Raw genomic sequence first — 17,310 nt, 5'->3', positions numbered from 1 at the left:
TCACTAAGACTGTAAATCCCTAACACTCTGCCTAACATCTCTTTTTGTGTTCCATGAAGAACAATTTGAGGGTGAATAAATGTTTTTTTTTTTATTTGTGGCAGTCTCTAACCTGTGCAAGCTCCCGGTATGCCGTTTTAGCCAGGTTAAATGGCACCAGTAGGTTGGAGGCCAAAAAGTAGATGACTTCCAGGCCTGTGAAAATCATGGCAAATCGATTCACGAAAACAATGGTTTCCAAAGGGACCAGGCATAGCCTTGCCACCAGAGGGAGCAAGTGTGCTGAGAACAGCCAAATGCGCTTGGTCTGCATCACACAGGAGCAAAGAGTACACACCACCAGCTGGCCTACACACACACACACACACACACACACACACACACACACACACACACACACACACACACACACACACACAGATGGAAAGAAAAGGCATTTTATTCATAATATAATTAAATCAGGTATATTGAAATTTAATAAATAATACAATTAATATTATAATAATGAACTATCATTTGGTACATTAAAGCGAAGCATGACTACTGAATAAAGACCAACTCTGAACTGAGTGCTCCTTCCCTGCTGTACTCACTGACATTAATGAACGCATCTGTTCTTGCTCGCAGTGTTAATTAGGCATTAGACAGAATTCAGACTAATGGCTGAAGAATCCAATAGCAGTCAAGAACTCACTAGTGAAACAACCATCAGTATACCTCTATGGCAGAATCTCATCAGACATGCCATTTTTACTCCAAAATCAAAATAATTATTTTATTTTGCATAAACAAAATTACACCTTTTATTTTATTTTTATTTTTTTGCATTGTTGTGACAACTTTACGACAATTAAAGAGTTATTTCACCCAAAAATTAAGTCAAGTTCTTGATATTGTTCTAATCCAGTATGACTTTCTTTTTTTTAATGGAGATGTTAGGCAAAATTATAGTAACTGACAGCCTCTATTGACAGTCACTACTGACTTCCAAAGTATGGAAAAAAGATGCAATGAAAGTAAATATTGACTGAGGCAAATTCTCATTGCTGTAATGTGATAATGAAACTCATCCTGTTTGAACACATATTCATTCAGAAAGAAATGTAATTCAGTACTACAAATACTTCCATGACTACAATTTAAATAACATCATTACAGAAATGAGAATTAAAAAAAAAATTTTTCCACTTTACAATAGACTAAAAATAAAGCCTTAAACAGGCATTATTGGCTTAATGCAAAATACAGTTTCTTATTTTTGTCCTTTAATTTTGGGGAGTAGTGACATTTCTTGACAGTTTTTGCAAGATTAAATGACCAGTAATTGAGTATAAATGTCAAAAGAGATACAGAAAGGAGAACAAATGAAGAAACAATGCTTTAGGAAGCAAAAGAGTGAGAAAAAAAGATAAAGACTGAAGAACCGCAGTGAAAGAGAAAGTGAGAGAGAGAGAGAGGGTGAAGGTATGATGCCACCGTTACAAACAAGGGGTCAGGGGAGGAAAGACAATCTTTGTGATGAGGAAGAGTGAAAGAAGGAGTGAAAGAAAGGCTGGCAAAGGGTATACATTTAGCAAAAGTGATGAGAGGACAGAATGTCATGACTTTGACTCTTGGCACAGTGTTTTAAATGGCAGACAGCTTGTGAGAAGGGAACGAGAGCTGGGAAATACCTTAACCTCTGGAAGACCACTGACATTACATTCAAAGACTCCTTTACATCAATTACACCTCATGCAAAACTACACAACTCTCTACAGAATGACACTATTTTTATTTTCAGGAAGAATGTGCTTTAATGAACTGAGCCTGAATTGGGGCCCTAATGAATAAGTGTGGGACTCGAGCGTGACAGGAATGCTATCACTGAACGATTTGCATGTGACCAATTTGGAACAACTTGTTAATAGTGAGATCCGGTGAGACAGTATTAAAAATAATGTTAAAGCTTACAGATGAGCGCAGTAGTGAAGCGGTTGATGGACAGAGGCTCCAGGTATAGCGGACCCTCGTAGGCAGACTCCAGCTCACTGCGCACATAGTCCCTGAAACAGAGAACAGAGACCTTATTCTAACCTCTCACAGCTACAGCGTGACATTCCCCCTGAGTCATTGGCAGCCCCTGAGTCATTGGCAGCCTCTGGAGGATCTATACTTACAGACCGAGTCAGACAGGAAAGAGCAGTGGAACCATAACTCTCTGTTTGAATCAGACAAGTATTCCTGAGAGAACATTTGCTTATATAACACTCAGCTGAGTCCCAATGGGTATGAAAAACAACCACCAAAATTCCACTGTTGTGGTGAAAAAAAAAAATCCTTCATCCTTAGCTTATCACAGTAGCATTAATTAGCAAAGTTAATTATTAAGTTAATAATTTTTTCATTATGCACTGAAAACCCTAAGAAGTTATTGAAGTATAAAATATACTGTAGAAGAATTGAGTAATGGCGTCTCCAAAACTTGTGTAATTAAGTTAAAATAGCTTGATGGTCATTGAGAATGAACGTAACTTTTTATGTTAAGGTAACCTGATGCAAGTAGACTTAACTAAAATTTTCCATTTAAATGTTGTTGTTTCTACTTAATAATTTTAATTGAAGGGGCCTGGGTAGCTCAGCGAGTAAAGACACTGACTACCGCCCCTGGAGTGACGAGTTCGAATCCAGGGCGTGCTGAATGACTCCAGCCAGGTCTCCTAAGCAACCAAACTGGCCCGGTTGCTAGGGAGGGTAGAGTCACATGGGGTAACCTCCTCGTGGTCGCTATGTGGTTCGCTCTCGGTGGGGCACGTGGATGCCGCGGAGAATAGCGTGAAGCCTCCATGTCTCCGTGGTAACGCGCTCAACAAGCCACATGATAAGATGCGCGGATTGACGGTCTCAGACGCGGTGGCAACTGAGATTCGTCCTCCGCCACCTGGATTGAGGCGAGTCACTATGCCATCACGAGGACTTAGAGTGCACTGGGAATTGCGCATTCCAAATTGGGGAGAAAAAGGGGAGAAAATGAAAAATTTAAAAAAAATATATTTTTAATTGAATGGACTCAAATTTAGGTCAGACAATAACACAGATTAAATAAAGAAGATTACAACTGATTCTAGGTCAATCACTTATTTTTCCACAGAAATGCATAGACACCTGTACCTTAGTTGCACATGCACAAAGAGAACTAAGACCTGTAGCTCGTTTGATTTGTTCTGAAACAGGGGCTAAAATGTTTACAATGTTGCATTTTCCTCTTGGTTTGGTTCACTTTCACAAGGCAACACTTCAAAATGGACCAAAACAGTGTCAGTAAAAGTCACATGAAAGCAAACTGTCCCCTTATTGGTCAGAATGTTTGTGCGATGTTCCAGGACTTAGCGCATCCATTGATATACCGGTTAAAATTATATATCTGTAAAAATTGTCAACCTTATCACTTTTTCAGGTGTTATGTCACGCTTACGCAAAACGTCACCGCATGGTACAGAATGCGCATTCCAGTCAGAGGTTGCACGGCAAATACACTTTATCCGACACACAATATGCAACATAAAATTTACATCATGGCTATTTTAATCTGGCATTAGTTGCTTCTGCATTATTTCTGCATTGAAAAGTGCCTGTTCTCATGGTCACAGAGCTGGCTCACACACACACACACAAACAGCAGAGAGAAGCCATGGAAACTTTTTTTTTATCTGTCAAAAAGTTGCTGACGCCATCCTACTTGCGTTCTGCCGCTATCCGAGAGAAACGATTATACTAAAATTGCCTCATGAATTATAAAACAGCTTCTATTTTAAACATGCAACTATATCTAATTTAGTCGCCAAAAGGCTATATACACGTTTTGATGAGGAATTACAGTGAAGTGCTGACCTACAGATTTCTTCTCCAAAGATCCATCAGGTATGTTCATGGTTTTTATAGGGATATTGTTTGGTTCGTTGGTACGATGGGTTGGATTGCATTCTCACAACAAGCGAACCATTCCAGGATTCGTTTGCATTCGGTCCGAGACCACCTCATCTACAGTAGGTGGTCTCAGACTGATTGCTTGAACCAAACTAAGGGAGAAAATGCAACAGGTTCAGAAACAAATGCTCCAAACAATCCAGGCGTGAAAACACCCTGAGATAGTATTAACAGGGTCCGACTTGACCAAAAGAGCTAAAACCTCTATGAAGTCTTCATAACAACTATTTAAATGTGCCCATATGTTCCCTTTGACCAAGTAAACATAATTAAATAATTCAAGCGCCAGGCATTATGGGTATTCCCCATAGCCTCAATTTTGTACTCAATAGTTTGAGTTATAAACACTTATATACATAAACACTTAATATTAAGTCTATGGATTTTTAAGAATATACACTGGTGGCCAAAAGTGTGGAATAATGTACAGATTTTGCTGTTTCAGAAGGAAATTGGTACTTTAATTCACCAAAGTGGCATCCAACTGATCACAAAGTATAGTCAGGACATTACTGATGTAAAAAAACAGCACCATCACTATTTGAAAAAGTCATTTTTGATCCAATCTAGACAGGCCCCATTTCCAGCAGCCATCACTCCAACACCTTATCCTTGAGTAATCATGATAAATTGCTAATTTGCTACTAGAGAATCACTTGCCATTATATCAAACACAGTTAAAAGCTATTTGGTTCGTTAAATGAAGTTTAACATTGTCTTTGAGTTTGTTTTTGATTTGCCGCCGTATAACAGACTGGCATGTCTTAAGGCCAAAATAAGGTCAAAAATGGCAAAAAAAATAACAATAAATAAGAATTGCAAAGAAAAGGTCACTTTTAAAACAGAAAAACAAAAAGAAAGGTTAGAGTGGGCAAAGAAACACAGACATTGGACAACAGAAAATTGGAAAAGAGTGTTATGGATCTTAACCCCATGGAGCTTTTGTGGGATCAGCTAGACTGTAAGGTGTGTGAGAAGTGCCCGACGAGACAGACACATCTATGGCAAGTGCTACAGGAAGTGTGGGGTGAAATGTCACCTGAGTATCTGGACAAACTGACAGTTAGAATGCCAAGGATCTGAAAATTTGTCATTGCTGCACGTGGAGGATTTTTGATGAGAACTCTTTGAAGTAGTTTAAGAAGTTCTGAATTTTTTTTTTCGAACTGTAATAGTAATTTTTCATGTTATTAATGTCCTGACCATACATTGTGATCAGTTGAATTCCACTTTGGTGAATAAAATAACCAATTTCTTTCCATAAGAACAAAATCTGTGCATTATTCCAAACTTTTGGCCGCCAGTGTAAGTCCAATCAACACAAAGTTATAAGCCAAACATGACATTTTAAATAATGTTTAACCCAGTCAAAACTGAATGATTTTTTTTTTTTTTTTTTGAAAACTGTAGTTTATTTCATCCAGTTGGAATACAATTCCATGAATTTGTTCACACAGGGCATCTGAATACACAAAATTGTTTTAGATTATTTTCATAAAATGTTATTGGTTTTATTTCACTTTGTTACACCTGCGGTGTTCCAGGTCTAAAGTGATGGGCCATTGGAAATGAATGGATTAGACTACAAAATACAGAAATATGAAGTGTTCAGGAGCATCCCAATCATTTAGATTAGCACATATATGGATGTGTATTTGCACACACAAAGTCCTCAGAAGTGTGCGTGCACACACACGCACACAGCATGTGTTTAGCGCCCTTTTGTGCATCGTCTTTCCATGTACAAATTAAAAATAATTGTTTAAGAATAGGTAGGTTTAGATTTATGCATTGCGAAGTCCAGATTCTAAGCTTTAACATGACACTTCAAGCAAGTAGTTTTTAATTTATTAAATAATTATTATTATTAATGTTTTCTGCAGGGAGTGCCCCCACTACCCCAGAAAAAGCTTAGTTCAATGAATCTTCCTATCAATAAAATATATATATTTTTAAAATACACTGTAAAACATGATAGCCCCATTAAGTTATGTTAACTCATTTCTTATCTTTAACTCCAATTGTCATGACAAGTTTTGGATATTTACATTTAGGCATTTGGCATACGCTTTTATCCAAAGCAACTTACAGTGTACTTATTACAGGGACAATCCCCCTGGGGCAACCTGGAGTTAAGTGCCTTGCTCAAGAACACAATGGTGGTGACTGTGGGGATCGAACCAGCAACCTTCTCATTACCAGTTATGTGCTTTAGTCCACTACGCCACCACCACTCCTACTGAACTCAAGTTCATAAGTTTTCAAAAAATTAAACAAAGTAATCCATTGTCTTGACTACTTGGGAGTATTGTCTGGGTTTTCACTGATCATTTAATACATGTTTGTAATTTATAAGTTGAAAAAGAGGAAGGGGGAGGAGGGGTGATACTGGATGGGAAATACAGAGAAGTTGCCTTTTTGAGTAAGCTGGAGTAGCTGAATTACTGCTGAGTAACACAAAGGCGGCGTGGAGGTGAGTTTGTATTTTTTAATTTGTGTTGATAAAATTTAATAACGTTTCTACTTTCTTGTGTGGTGAAAAGTTCAGCACATTGACCGTGCTCTGCGAATGTGACCGCACCAGTTCTGTAAATCATTGGAGAAACCTGGATATTATTTTGATGAAATGGATATTTTTACAACCAGTCTTTATTAGAACCTGTTGTCCTACTAGGAATGAATTCCCAAGCCAGTGTTAAAGCTTGTGTAACATTGTTCTTGTTCAAATCAATGTTATATCTTTGAGCAGATAAGTTGTAAGTTCATTCATTGTAAATAAAGGAACTGGCAAACTTGCCGTTATTAGTCAAGATGAGAAATAAATTTAAGAAACAAATTAAAAACATTAGTGCTCTTAACTTAAAATGGCAATTGATATGAATATAGTTTAAGTTATCTTAACTTGAAAGTGTGAGTTGAAATAGTGAGGAATTGTATGGTTTATTTGACAAGATAAAGTGAGTTTTCTTGAATTGATCATGTAAATGATTATTAGTTAAACAACTTGTAAAATGTAACTATTTTAGTTGAAACAAAGGTTATCTTCAAGTTGAGTTTACTAAAAGAAGTACAAAACCTGTCATAATTATAAAAAAAAAAAAAAAAAAAAAAAAAAAAAGTTGACAAAAAGGTCTAATGCAATATCTTGGAATAATATATACAATATGAGAGATTAATAAACAATCTTAGTGGGCCGGTCATTTTTGACCGGGAACACAAAAGGAACGAACACAACACATGGATTAATTAAGACAACTTGATTTTTCCAGTAGCGACAACCTTAGGGTTTACAGTGTGTGTGATTCTCACAAAACCTCTCAAAGACATGTATGTTAAGTAAAATATGTAAAATTAAGAAAACAAAATAATATTTTGAATAAAGCACATTAACCATACCCTCCATTCTCATTAGTGTAATACGAAAACATAATTGCATATTATTTATGTCATTTATTTTTCTGAGTAAAATATGACAAACATATTCTTCAGGAGATTCACCCTCACTCAGTTTAGAATGGTTTTAAGGTTACACAAAACTTTACATAAGGCGCACACATACATGCATAAACATTCACAAAGCTCGGTTAAATTCTTTGCTGAAATTGACTTTGCTCAGCGCAAGGAGGCAGTGAGCGAATGGAGTCAGGCAGGTAAGCTACGAGCTGGCAGTAATGGCTTTGCCACACTTGGGTGATCTTAATTTGAGCAGCCACTGCTTTTTCTACAGACACACATTGTGGTGAGTGTAACAAGGAGGAGGGTGTGGCCAGGCCATGATGGTGCACGGCTGGCGCTGAATCAGGTGATCAGAGGGAGAGCGAGATAAAGGTGATCCGGAAGCGGCAGTTTGAGAGATTGAGAGAGAGAGACACACGTGGCCGCGTTGCACGTGTCTGTGTTTGTTTTAAATTAAGTTTGACATTAAAACTTTATGCTTACTGTTCAGCCGGTTCCCGCCTCCTTGGCCATCCTTGTACTGTTATAGTGAGAAATGTGCTAAAAGCTCTCTCTCAATCTGACACTAAACAGCTACCTGTCAAGAGCAAAATACCACAATATATTTGTAGACTCATAAGCATGGGAGAAAGGACTCCACAGAGGCAATGTGTATGTTTTAATGCCAAGATCTTAAGTTTTTACATTCTCAATGAATAAGAAATGTTCATAAAACCGATCTTTGGGTTATGTTTATTTGATACAGCATAGATGGCAGGGTGGTTTGCACGGCTCTTTGAGGAATGCTCTCATCTCTTCTCTCAACCTTTACAAGATTAAAAACTCTTTGTGCAATGTTATACAAATGTTGTTTGTCAATGATTATCTTTTACTATCAACCACAACTGTGTATTTGCTGTATACATTTTCTGCACTCCACTTAATATTAAGTTGTTATGATGTGTGGTTTATTTCTTCATACAGATGTTTTGTATCAGTTTGCTTGTTTCCCTTTTTCTGTTTGTTGTAAAGCATTCTGGGTTTAGAAAGGTATAAAGGTCATGCAATATAATCACATGACCCCCAAATTATTTGGACACTCAAGGCACAAGTATGAATGTTTTTGTATTAATATTAAAAAATTAAACCAAGTAAAATTTATTTTGAAGAGAAACAGCTCAAGCTAAATTTAAGCAAAAAAATAAATAAATAAATAAATAAATAAAAAAATAAATCAAAGTAGTTTCCTATGTTTAAAATGATAAAACAATTGATATAGTGTTCGAAATGAAAAGCATTTAGACACTTTATGGCTGTCAAACATTAGAGGAACATGTCCAGAGTTAATATGCTGAAAAAGATCTGTGGTTACTGATGTATTACAGATTCCCTCGAGGGTAACAGACTTCATATATACAGTACACAAAAAATGGCCATGGGACCAGTTGATTAATCATAATACAAAATGGCTAAGAAATGTGACGTTAATGCTAGACTTTTTCTCAGAACTACTGTATTTGTTTGCAGATGCCACTTGTTTTTATATTTTGTTATTTAATGCATTGACAAATTAAGTGTGGCTTAAGTTCATATCAACACTGTAAACCACTTAACCAGTGGAATATATTGCATGTAAGGCATAAGCAGATGCTCTTATTCAGATCAACATACAACATGTGTACTGTTGAAATAACATTAAATCTGGTCTAGACTGTCTAAATCTAGACTGTATCATCATATGTTATTTCTGTCTTCTTTCTTAATTGAATGGGTTTATCTATAACTGACCTTCCAAGCACATAGTGATAGACTCGACAGCTGTTAGGGTGTGAAGAAGCTTTTATGTCAATCTCTTATTCATTTAAGGCCAAAACTCTCACCTTGAAATCTGGTGACCAGCAAACAGCAGCAGAGCAGTGAGCACATACAGGTAGAGTTGCACCAGGTGTTGTCGGGGCAAAGTTAGCAGAACTAGACTCAGAATGTAGCCTGAAACAGAGAGAAAGTTAAAGAATGACAGTGTTGTTAGACCACTCTGTAAGGATGCTGTCGAGCATACAGAAAGGCCTCTGAGAGCAGTTTTCTCACTCAATATCTCTCTCAGACCAGGAGAGAGAGTGCATTCACCAGACTGAGACACTGTGAAAGGAAGCCACACAGTCAAAGCACACCGACTGTATCTGGATATCCAGTCCATTGACTGTCACACCTGCAGAGTCTACAGCTATGTTTACTGCAGCTGTACTACTGTATACACTACCAAAGTTTCTTTAAGGAAATTCAGTTCACTCTGTGGCCATGTTTGTAATGCCTTCAGGCAGCCTGTGGTACACTATTTTCTGTGGATTCAAGTAAGAAATCAGCAACAGAATCTGACAACAATCATATCATAAATTGTCCTTTTGCTCAGATCATGCAAAAACACCATATTTCAGGTTCATCCCTCTGAGTTAACTCTGGGTTTCTCTATGAAAACCATTGAAGAGTCTATCAAAAAAAAAAGGTGTTCGGCTCTTTTAAATGTAAGGTGGGACTTCCATTCATAGTGTAGTCATATTCAGCATTAGTACACCATTTTAAAATATGTGAAACAGTATGCAATATGCTAATATAACCATTTTAAAAAGTAGTATAGCCCATTTTTGATGCATGGCCTCACTATGTAGGCCTATGTTTGTATGTATGTTTAATTCAGCAAGTGGCATTAAGTTATCAGTCTTGAAAAAAATATTACTATGTTCAGACTAGCATGCCACAATACTACTCTTACTATTTCTGCTGTATGTATTGTAAATACGGCAGACTAAGTAAGAGTAGTGTGGTAGTGTGCTATTCTGAATTTATCCTTGGTTATTTTGCACTATAAATCCAATTTTGTATAAAAATGCCTAATTTTAAGGCAGTCCGATAGTGAGTAAAAGATAAATAAGTTAATTTGGCACACTGGAAATGGAATTTCAATTCGAGTGCATTGCAGGATAACATTAGCATATTTTGCATAACAAAAATGTTTTACAAGTTGGATGGTAGCATGCTATTTTAAACATAGCCATCAATGAGAAAACACAAGTCAAGACCCAATGCAAGTGGAAGATCTAGAATGGAACACAACTAGGCTTACAAAAATTCAACATAAGGTTAAGACATATGGGATGTAATAAATGCCTCTGAAGATGCAAGATTCACTGAAACAACAAGTGATGTGAACAATAAATATATACAGCATTACACATCATAATGAAAGTGTATTGTAATACACTATTTAGCCTCCAGTCTGGCATTGTCAGGCTCACAGATACGTGTGTGCATATGTGTGTGTTCATACGAATGCGTGTAGACTGCACACGCAGGATGAGGCAGGAGATTAAAGCTTTTGCCGTGCACAGATTAAGCCCTCATTATTCCACTGCCAAACCCTCTTAATCCATCCTGTAGCACAACTGTCTATCTGTCATTCTTCACGCATCATGTCACCTGCTCCTCCAGTTCACACTTCTGCCATTGACAAACTGAAAACACATCCTCTATCACAACAAAAACACACCAAAAATAGATGCATTAATGGCAATTTGAAAATTTCAAAAAAGATAAATGTGCTATCACATTTGTTGTGCAAGTGTTACTTGCACCACTGTATTTTTGTAAGGGAATTCATCCTAGATATTCCTATCCTTATCACCAAAAGCTGGCAGCATGTAAACAATAATGAGGAAGTAAACATGGCTCAAAGCATTAGGCAAGAAGTTATGTATGTTATGAAAGATATTTTGACAATGAAAAAAAAGTTTATTTTCTTTAAAAATGCAAACACAGAAATAAGAACAATATTGGACAAAATGTAAAAATTGGCTATATTACTCCCATTGATCCACACAGTTTAGTTTTGTGAAACTAAAGTTAATAATCTTTCTTGTGTAATTTCCAACTTCCTAGTTTTGGTAAGTTTATGTTTTCTGTACAGTTTATTTTTGTACAAAATATGGATAGAGGAGCTACAGTATATTGACCTTTTACTGGGCAGTTTCACTTACGGAGAGTCATTTGAATATTCTTCTCCCAAAAAATAAAAGGTAAGTTTAATAAATGTGTGCTATTCTCTTTGGAAAAGAAATGTGACAGTGGAAATATTGTGCTGAAGCGGCAAGACTTTATCTCAGTATTGATTAATGGAGAGTATGCTGGCACACCAGCTTTGACCAATGCAATTACAGTACCTGGGAATAACATTAGCACTGACATATGAGGAAGTTCTCGCCAGGTCAAAGAGCAGAGGACTTGACCAGATATGTGGTTGGATAAAATGTTGAAAGATACCTCATTTTATCAATCGGCAGTAAAGACAAAAAGTGCCAGTGATCTTGCTATTCTTCTCCACGTCTCAATATAGCCTCCCAGCTGTAGTGCCTTCAGCCACAGCACAATCATTGTGCTTTATTCTTTCCTATATATACAGTATTCTACGAGTCAAAAGTTTGAACACACATACTCATTTCTTATTATTTCTTATATTTTAATTTTGCCCAAAGTCAAAGTCCCATCAAGTCATCAAAACTGTGAAATAACACAAAAGTACTGGAAAGTATAGGAATAACACTATAGCCACCCTTTATCTGGATTACAGCTGCATACTCTGGGCATTCTATCAACAACTTCATGAGGTGCCATCTGGGAAGCTATTAAAGAAGTTCCCATTTATGTGGGTACTTTTTGGCTGCTTTTCTTTCACTATCTGGTCCAACTCATCCACTTTTTTTAAAAAATAATGAAAAAGAACTTAGCTTTGCAAAGGAACACATATGTAGGCACAATTTCTATTTGTCTACAAAACTAATTTTAAGCATTTAAGAATAGGCCTTTAGGTTCATTATCTTATAAAGAAACAAAACAAGAACATAAATTCAGTCAAGTGTGTCCAAACTTTTGACTTGCAGTGTCTGTGTTGCTAGAAGAGCATGATAGGCCACAGTTTCCTCGATAATGGAAGGTCATCTCTATTAGTCCTAATAGCGTAGTGTGTCAGGTTTTAGCTCAGTGAAATTTAAATGTTCAATAGAGTGGACAGACCTATTCTTTCTAATTTGTTATCTAAATTTCACAGGAGCATCTCAGGGCTAGGTGAGGTTTCTCAACACTACGACAAACCCAGTAGGCCTGGGATAAAAGAACTCCACCAAAGTTTCTACTGACTGGAGCACTTTTCAATTGTGGGAGCTAGTTGGACTCTGCCCGCCATTCAGCAGGGGTTCTGAGGGTACTGAAGCACTAACTACATTGGACATGTTGCACCTGCAAAACAAAGCCACAGCCATGAACAGAAGCTCTGCATCTCTAATAAACAGAACACCAATAAGGGCTCTGCTACAGGTAGCTTTGAAATGTCAACACCTAGTCATTGCTTCTAAGCAATAGCTTACGTCAAGAGTATTCACCCACTAATAAAATGCATTGCAGAGATGGAAAAATTAACTCTGTTGTTTGCTACTGCTTTGTGTGTGTAATAACGGAGAAAAGCGTCTCGGTTACGTACATAACCTCGGTTCCCTGAGACGAAGGGAACGAGACATTGCGTTTTGCTAACACATATGGGAGTGTCCTTCCACACAACCTAGTTGAAACCTTTCTACAATAACGGCAATATTCTAATATTGGCTATGGTGTTTGAGCCCCGCTTTTCTAGGCATGAAGCTGTCCGCTATAAAAGCAGGCACACAAACACCATTCCTCAGAATTTTCTGACTGAGGGACAAGGAGCGCATCATTCGCACCTCTGAGACTTGTAGTGCTGCCAACGTTCGCAATGTCTTGTTCCCTCCGTCTCAGGGAACCTAGGTTACATATGTAACCGAGACGTTCCCTTACGACTCTTGACATTGTACCCTTAGTATACTTGACATTGCGTTTTGCTAATGCATATGGGGAACATTATCCCATCACAGCACACTACATGACATAACCTTCCAGAGAGGAACATAACGCCGCAGTCCCGCAGGACGGCGACTGACAAGAGTATGCCGCAAGTGAGTGACCCTCATGTTGGGCCAGGAGGGGAGCACTCAGAAAGAATATATGAACTATAGTCATATAGTATAAATTAACCCCTTCACGAACCCAGTCAGGAAGGGAGTTTATTTCAAATGAAAGTGCTTGTGACTTTATGGTAAATTACAACATCCTGAATGCAGGTGGTTGTGTAAAATGATGGGGAGCCTGTACTTAAAGGGAAGGGCATAAGTATATGTTTGGCAAATGAAATAGCAAGCGTTCTAAACAGAGAAGACTTGTGAAGAGAGAGATGTAACGTTTAGGTTTTAAAATCTTGCGAATGTGTTTTGAAAAGACCAACCTTCTGCAAAACATATGTCTTGAAAAGACACACCGTTCGTTCCATGGCCATGAGGAGGCCATGCCTCTAGCTGAGTGTGCTTTAACAGCAATTGGGCAAATCTTACCCTGCGACTCGTAAGTCAGGCATTAACGATCCAGTGAGAAAGTCTTTGCTTGGAGACGGACATTCTTTTTGTGCATCCTCCATAGCACACAAAGAGCTGATCAGACAGCTTGAACTGGCAGGTGCGCTCAACATATGCGTGTAGCGCCCACACAGGGCATAATAAATGCAAGGATTGTTCCTCATCCGAATTAAATGGAGGAAGGAAGAAGGCTTGAAGGTGAACCACTTGCGCTCTGAAGGGCGTGGTTAGAACCGTGTTATAGAACCAATATAGTCACCACATAAACTTTGAGCGTTGACGGAGTGAGTCCTGTGTCTAATCGCTCTTGAAGAAATATGAGAATTTCATGTATGGGGCAGTTTACTGGGTCTTTGCCATGTGAAAGACACCAATCAGTGAACACATTCCATTTTAGCGCATAGAGGTGTCTCGTGGACGGCGCTCTGGCCTGTAAAATGGTGTTCATGACTGAATGCATCAGTTCTGGCATGTTTAGTGTGCTCCATTCAGGGGCCACACATGCAGGTTCCACAGCTTGGGCTGGGGATGCCAGATTGTGCCTTGCGCCTGAGAGAGGAGATCCCTCCTCAGCGGTATTTCCCATGGCGGGCTGTATAACATCTCTATCATTTCATAAACCATGGCTGATTGGGCCATTTCAGCACAACCGATAGAATCGTTTCCTTGTCCTCTTGGACTTTGCATATGACACGGTGAATTAGGCACACTGGCTATTCACCAGCCATTTGTGGGCTATTGACTTCTGCTTTGCCAGATATTTCCCAAATCCTCAGGACAGTTTGAGGATGAAGTCTCCATTCCCCCGGTATCACCCTTTGGCGTGACAATAGGTCCACACCATAATTCAGACAGCCTGGGACATATGTTGCTCTCAGGGAAAGGAGATGACACTCACTCCACAGTATGAGGTGACACGTCAGTCTCATCAATGGCAGTGAATGAATTCCGCCTTGGCGGTTTATATACGCCACAACAGTCATGTTGTCTGAGTGAACCAGAACATGACAGTTCGCTATTTCTGACTGAAAAGCCTTCAAGGCTAGGAATACAGCCGATATCCATTGCACACTGCCCCAACTTGTGGTTGAAGGGTACATTGTCAACACTTTCTGCCAGAAAATCTGCCCCAGTGTGACACTTCACTGGTAAAAGGCAGGAACTGTCCAAGGTGCTAGAGCAGCTATACAGCGGTGAGATATATTGATGCGCATGCGACCATGGCGCAAAGCATGTCGTGGCACACTGCGCTGGAGCCAGCTTTGAAGAGGCCTTGTGTAAAAGACCTAATGGAACGATGGCGGATGCTGCCGCCATAAACCCCAATGCTTTTTGAAACAGCTTCAGTGGAAGTGTTTTCCCCAGTTGAACTGAGACAGACAATTTAGAATGGCCTGCATGCACTCACTTGTGAGGTGCGTGCGCCCGCTCACGGAGTCGAGGTGGGCTCCCAAAAAGGAGATTTGTTAGCTTGCGGCGTGCTCTTAACCCAGTTGACATTGTTGTCCAAGCTGCAGTAAGTCTCTGAGCTGGCATAACAGAGCTTCTGATTCACTTTGTGAATGTGCAAGGAGCCAGAGACAGTCCAAAGGCAGGACTTTGAACTGATACGCCGTTCCCTCAAACGCGAATCTCAAAAACATCCTGTGATGCTGTACAATTTGGACATGAAAGTACACATCTTTCAGATCTATCGACGCAAACCAATCGGTGGATGTGTGATAAGATCCATTTCTGAGTAATTATTTTGAATGGCCGCTTTGCAAGTGCACGATTCAAATGTCTCAGATCTAGGATTGGCTGAAGCCTGCCGTTGAAAACCCTTTTTGGGTTTGACAAATTGGAACAACCTCTATCGTGCTTTTTGCGAGGAGATTGTGAATTTTGGCTCGTAACACTGGTGCGTCTTCGGACAAAACCGTGGAAGACAGAACGCCGTTGACACGGGTTGACCGACATGCAAATTGGATCGTATACCCATGTTCGATTGTTTTTAGCACCCAATCTGAAATACCCGTAAGGGCTCACCATGCGTCCACGTAACGGGACAGAGGGCAGTTTGGTTTGTTCACTGTAAGATATAACACGCCGCTCGCCATTAGGAAGTGGTTGTGTACAATGTCTGGGCTTTGATGAAGAAAAGATCTCTTTATTGAGAATGTATGAGCGTCTAGTGCATGTGCAATGAGCAATGAATTCTTTTTTGCATTTATTGATTTTTTTTATTGCATTCATATGAATGTGAGACACAGAAACAACATTTTGAACAATACTGTGAACAGCAATATTCCTTTCCCGACAAACAACAGTGGGGAGATGGGGAACAGTGTTGTGTGTCTCCAATCAAGCTTTCTTCAGAGTAGACCCAGAGGGAACAGCAACTCTGCGCCTGTCAGGAGTGCTTTTGCTGCGTGGGGTTTTTTTTCCCGCCGGCGCGGGGTGTATGCTGATACGGCTACTTCAGTTTGGGCCACGGCTTGCGTGGCCTCATCGGTGGCTCCGCAGCGGCAGGTGGTGGCGCTGAGGCAGCAGGCATGGGGCTTTTGGCTGGGTGCTGGCTCGAAACAGAGCAGGAGCGAAGCAGCTGTTATACAGTACTCCGTTTCAGCATAAAGTGTCTCATAGCCTGCGAGTGTTGCTGAGTCGTGACGTAACACTCGACAAACTTATCTACAGTGTCGCCGAAGAGGCCGGCTGGAGACACTGGAGCATCCAACAGAGCGGCTTTTTCCAGATGTGACGATCCAGGACTACCAGGTTGCTCAATGACTTGCCAATTTCCTGTGCAGTGACTTTTGTGGCACGCAGCGCTAAGTCCGTAATGGTGCGGAGCTCTTTGAATGTCTCTGTATCGTAGCCTTGCTCGTCCATTTGCTTGAGAAGCTTGGCTTGAAAGACCTGGAGCACCGTCATCGCATGGAGTGCTGAACCAGCTTGGCCCGCTGCCGAGTATGCTCTTCCAGTCAGTGCAGACGTCAGTTGATGGCTTGAAAGGATGAATGGGCTGTGATTCCCTGCTACTCGCTAGGCAGAGGTGTGCCGCTACCGCCTCCTCCACAGGGGGTAGTTGGGCATAACCGTTTTCTTTCCCATGATCCACATTAGAGAGGATGTAATCACTGTGCGGGTGAGCTGAATCCCTATTTCGTGCACCAGGATTTTGACAGATCGTTATGAACTTCAGGGAAGAATGATGCAGATCTTCGAGACATGATCGCTTGACGGCGTACGGACTGCAGGAACCATTCATCAAGGCGAGATTGTTTAGGTTCCTCTGGAGGAGACCACTCGATATTGAGCTCTTCGACCGCCCTTGAAAGGATGTGAAGCTTCTCCTTGTCTGTGGCATGTACACGCTCCTTGCACTCGCTGGGGGAAGGGGCAGAAGCATCATCCACTGACCACTTGTCTGATGCAGCGAGAGACATGATAACGTCAT

At 39.7% G+C, this 17,310-nt stretch overlaps 1 protein-coding gene across 1 annotated transcript in view; it reads right to left on the bottom strand.

Moving 5' to 3' along the window:
• rnf145a (ring finger protein 145a) overlaps window positions 1-17,310 on the bottom strand; it is a 39,269-nt gene that overhangs the window by 16,544 nt on the left and 5,415 nt on the right. Inside the window, exons 3-5 of the mRNA XM_051649621.1 lie at window positions 9,282-9,390; window positions 1,954-2,045; window positions 113-348 (exon numbers count right to left, since the gene is read on the bottom strand). Coding sequence (XP_051505581.1) covers window positions 113-348; window positions 1,954-2,045; window positions 9,282-9,390 — 437 coding nt within the window. The remainder of the gene's footprint in view (window positions 1-112; window positions 349-1,953; window positions 2,046-9,281; window positions 9,391-17,310) is intronic.

The sequence above is a fragment of the Myxocyprinus asiaticus genome, chromosome 22 (assembly GCF_019703515.2).
Source record: "Myxocyprinus asiaticus isolate MX2 ecotype Aquarium Trade chromosome 22, UBuf_Myxa_2, whole genome shotgun sequence".
Lineage (NCBI taxonomy): Eukaryota > Metazoa > Chordata > Actinopteri > Cypriniformes > Catostomidae > Myxocyprinus > Myxocyprinus asiaticus.
The sequence above is the reverse complement of the archived record's forward strand: the minus strand, read 5'-3'. Positions and strand labels throughout refer to the sequence as shown.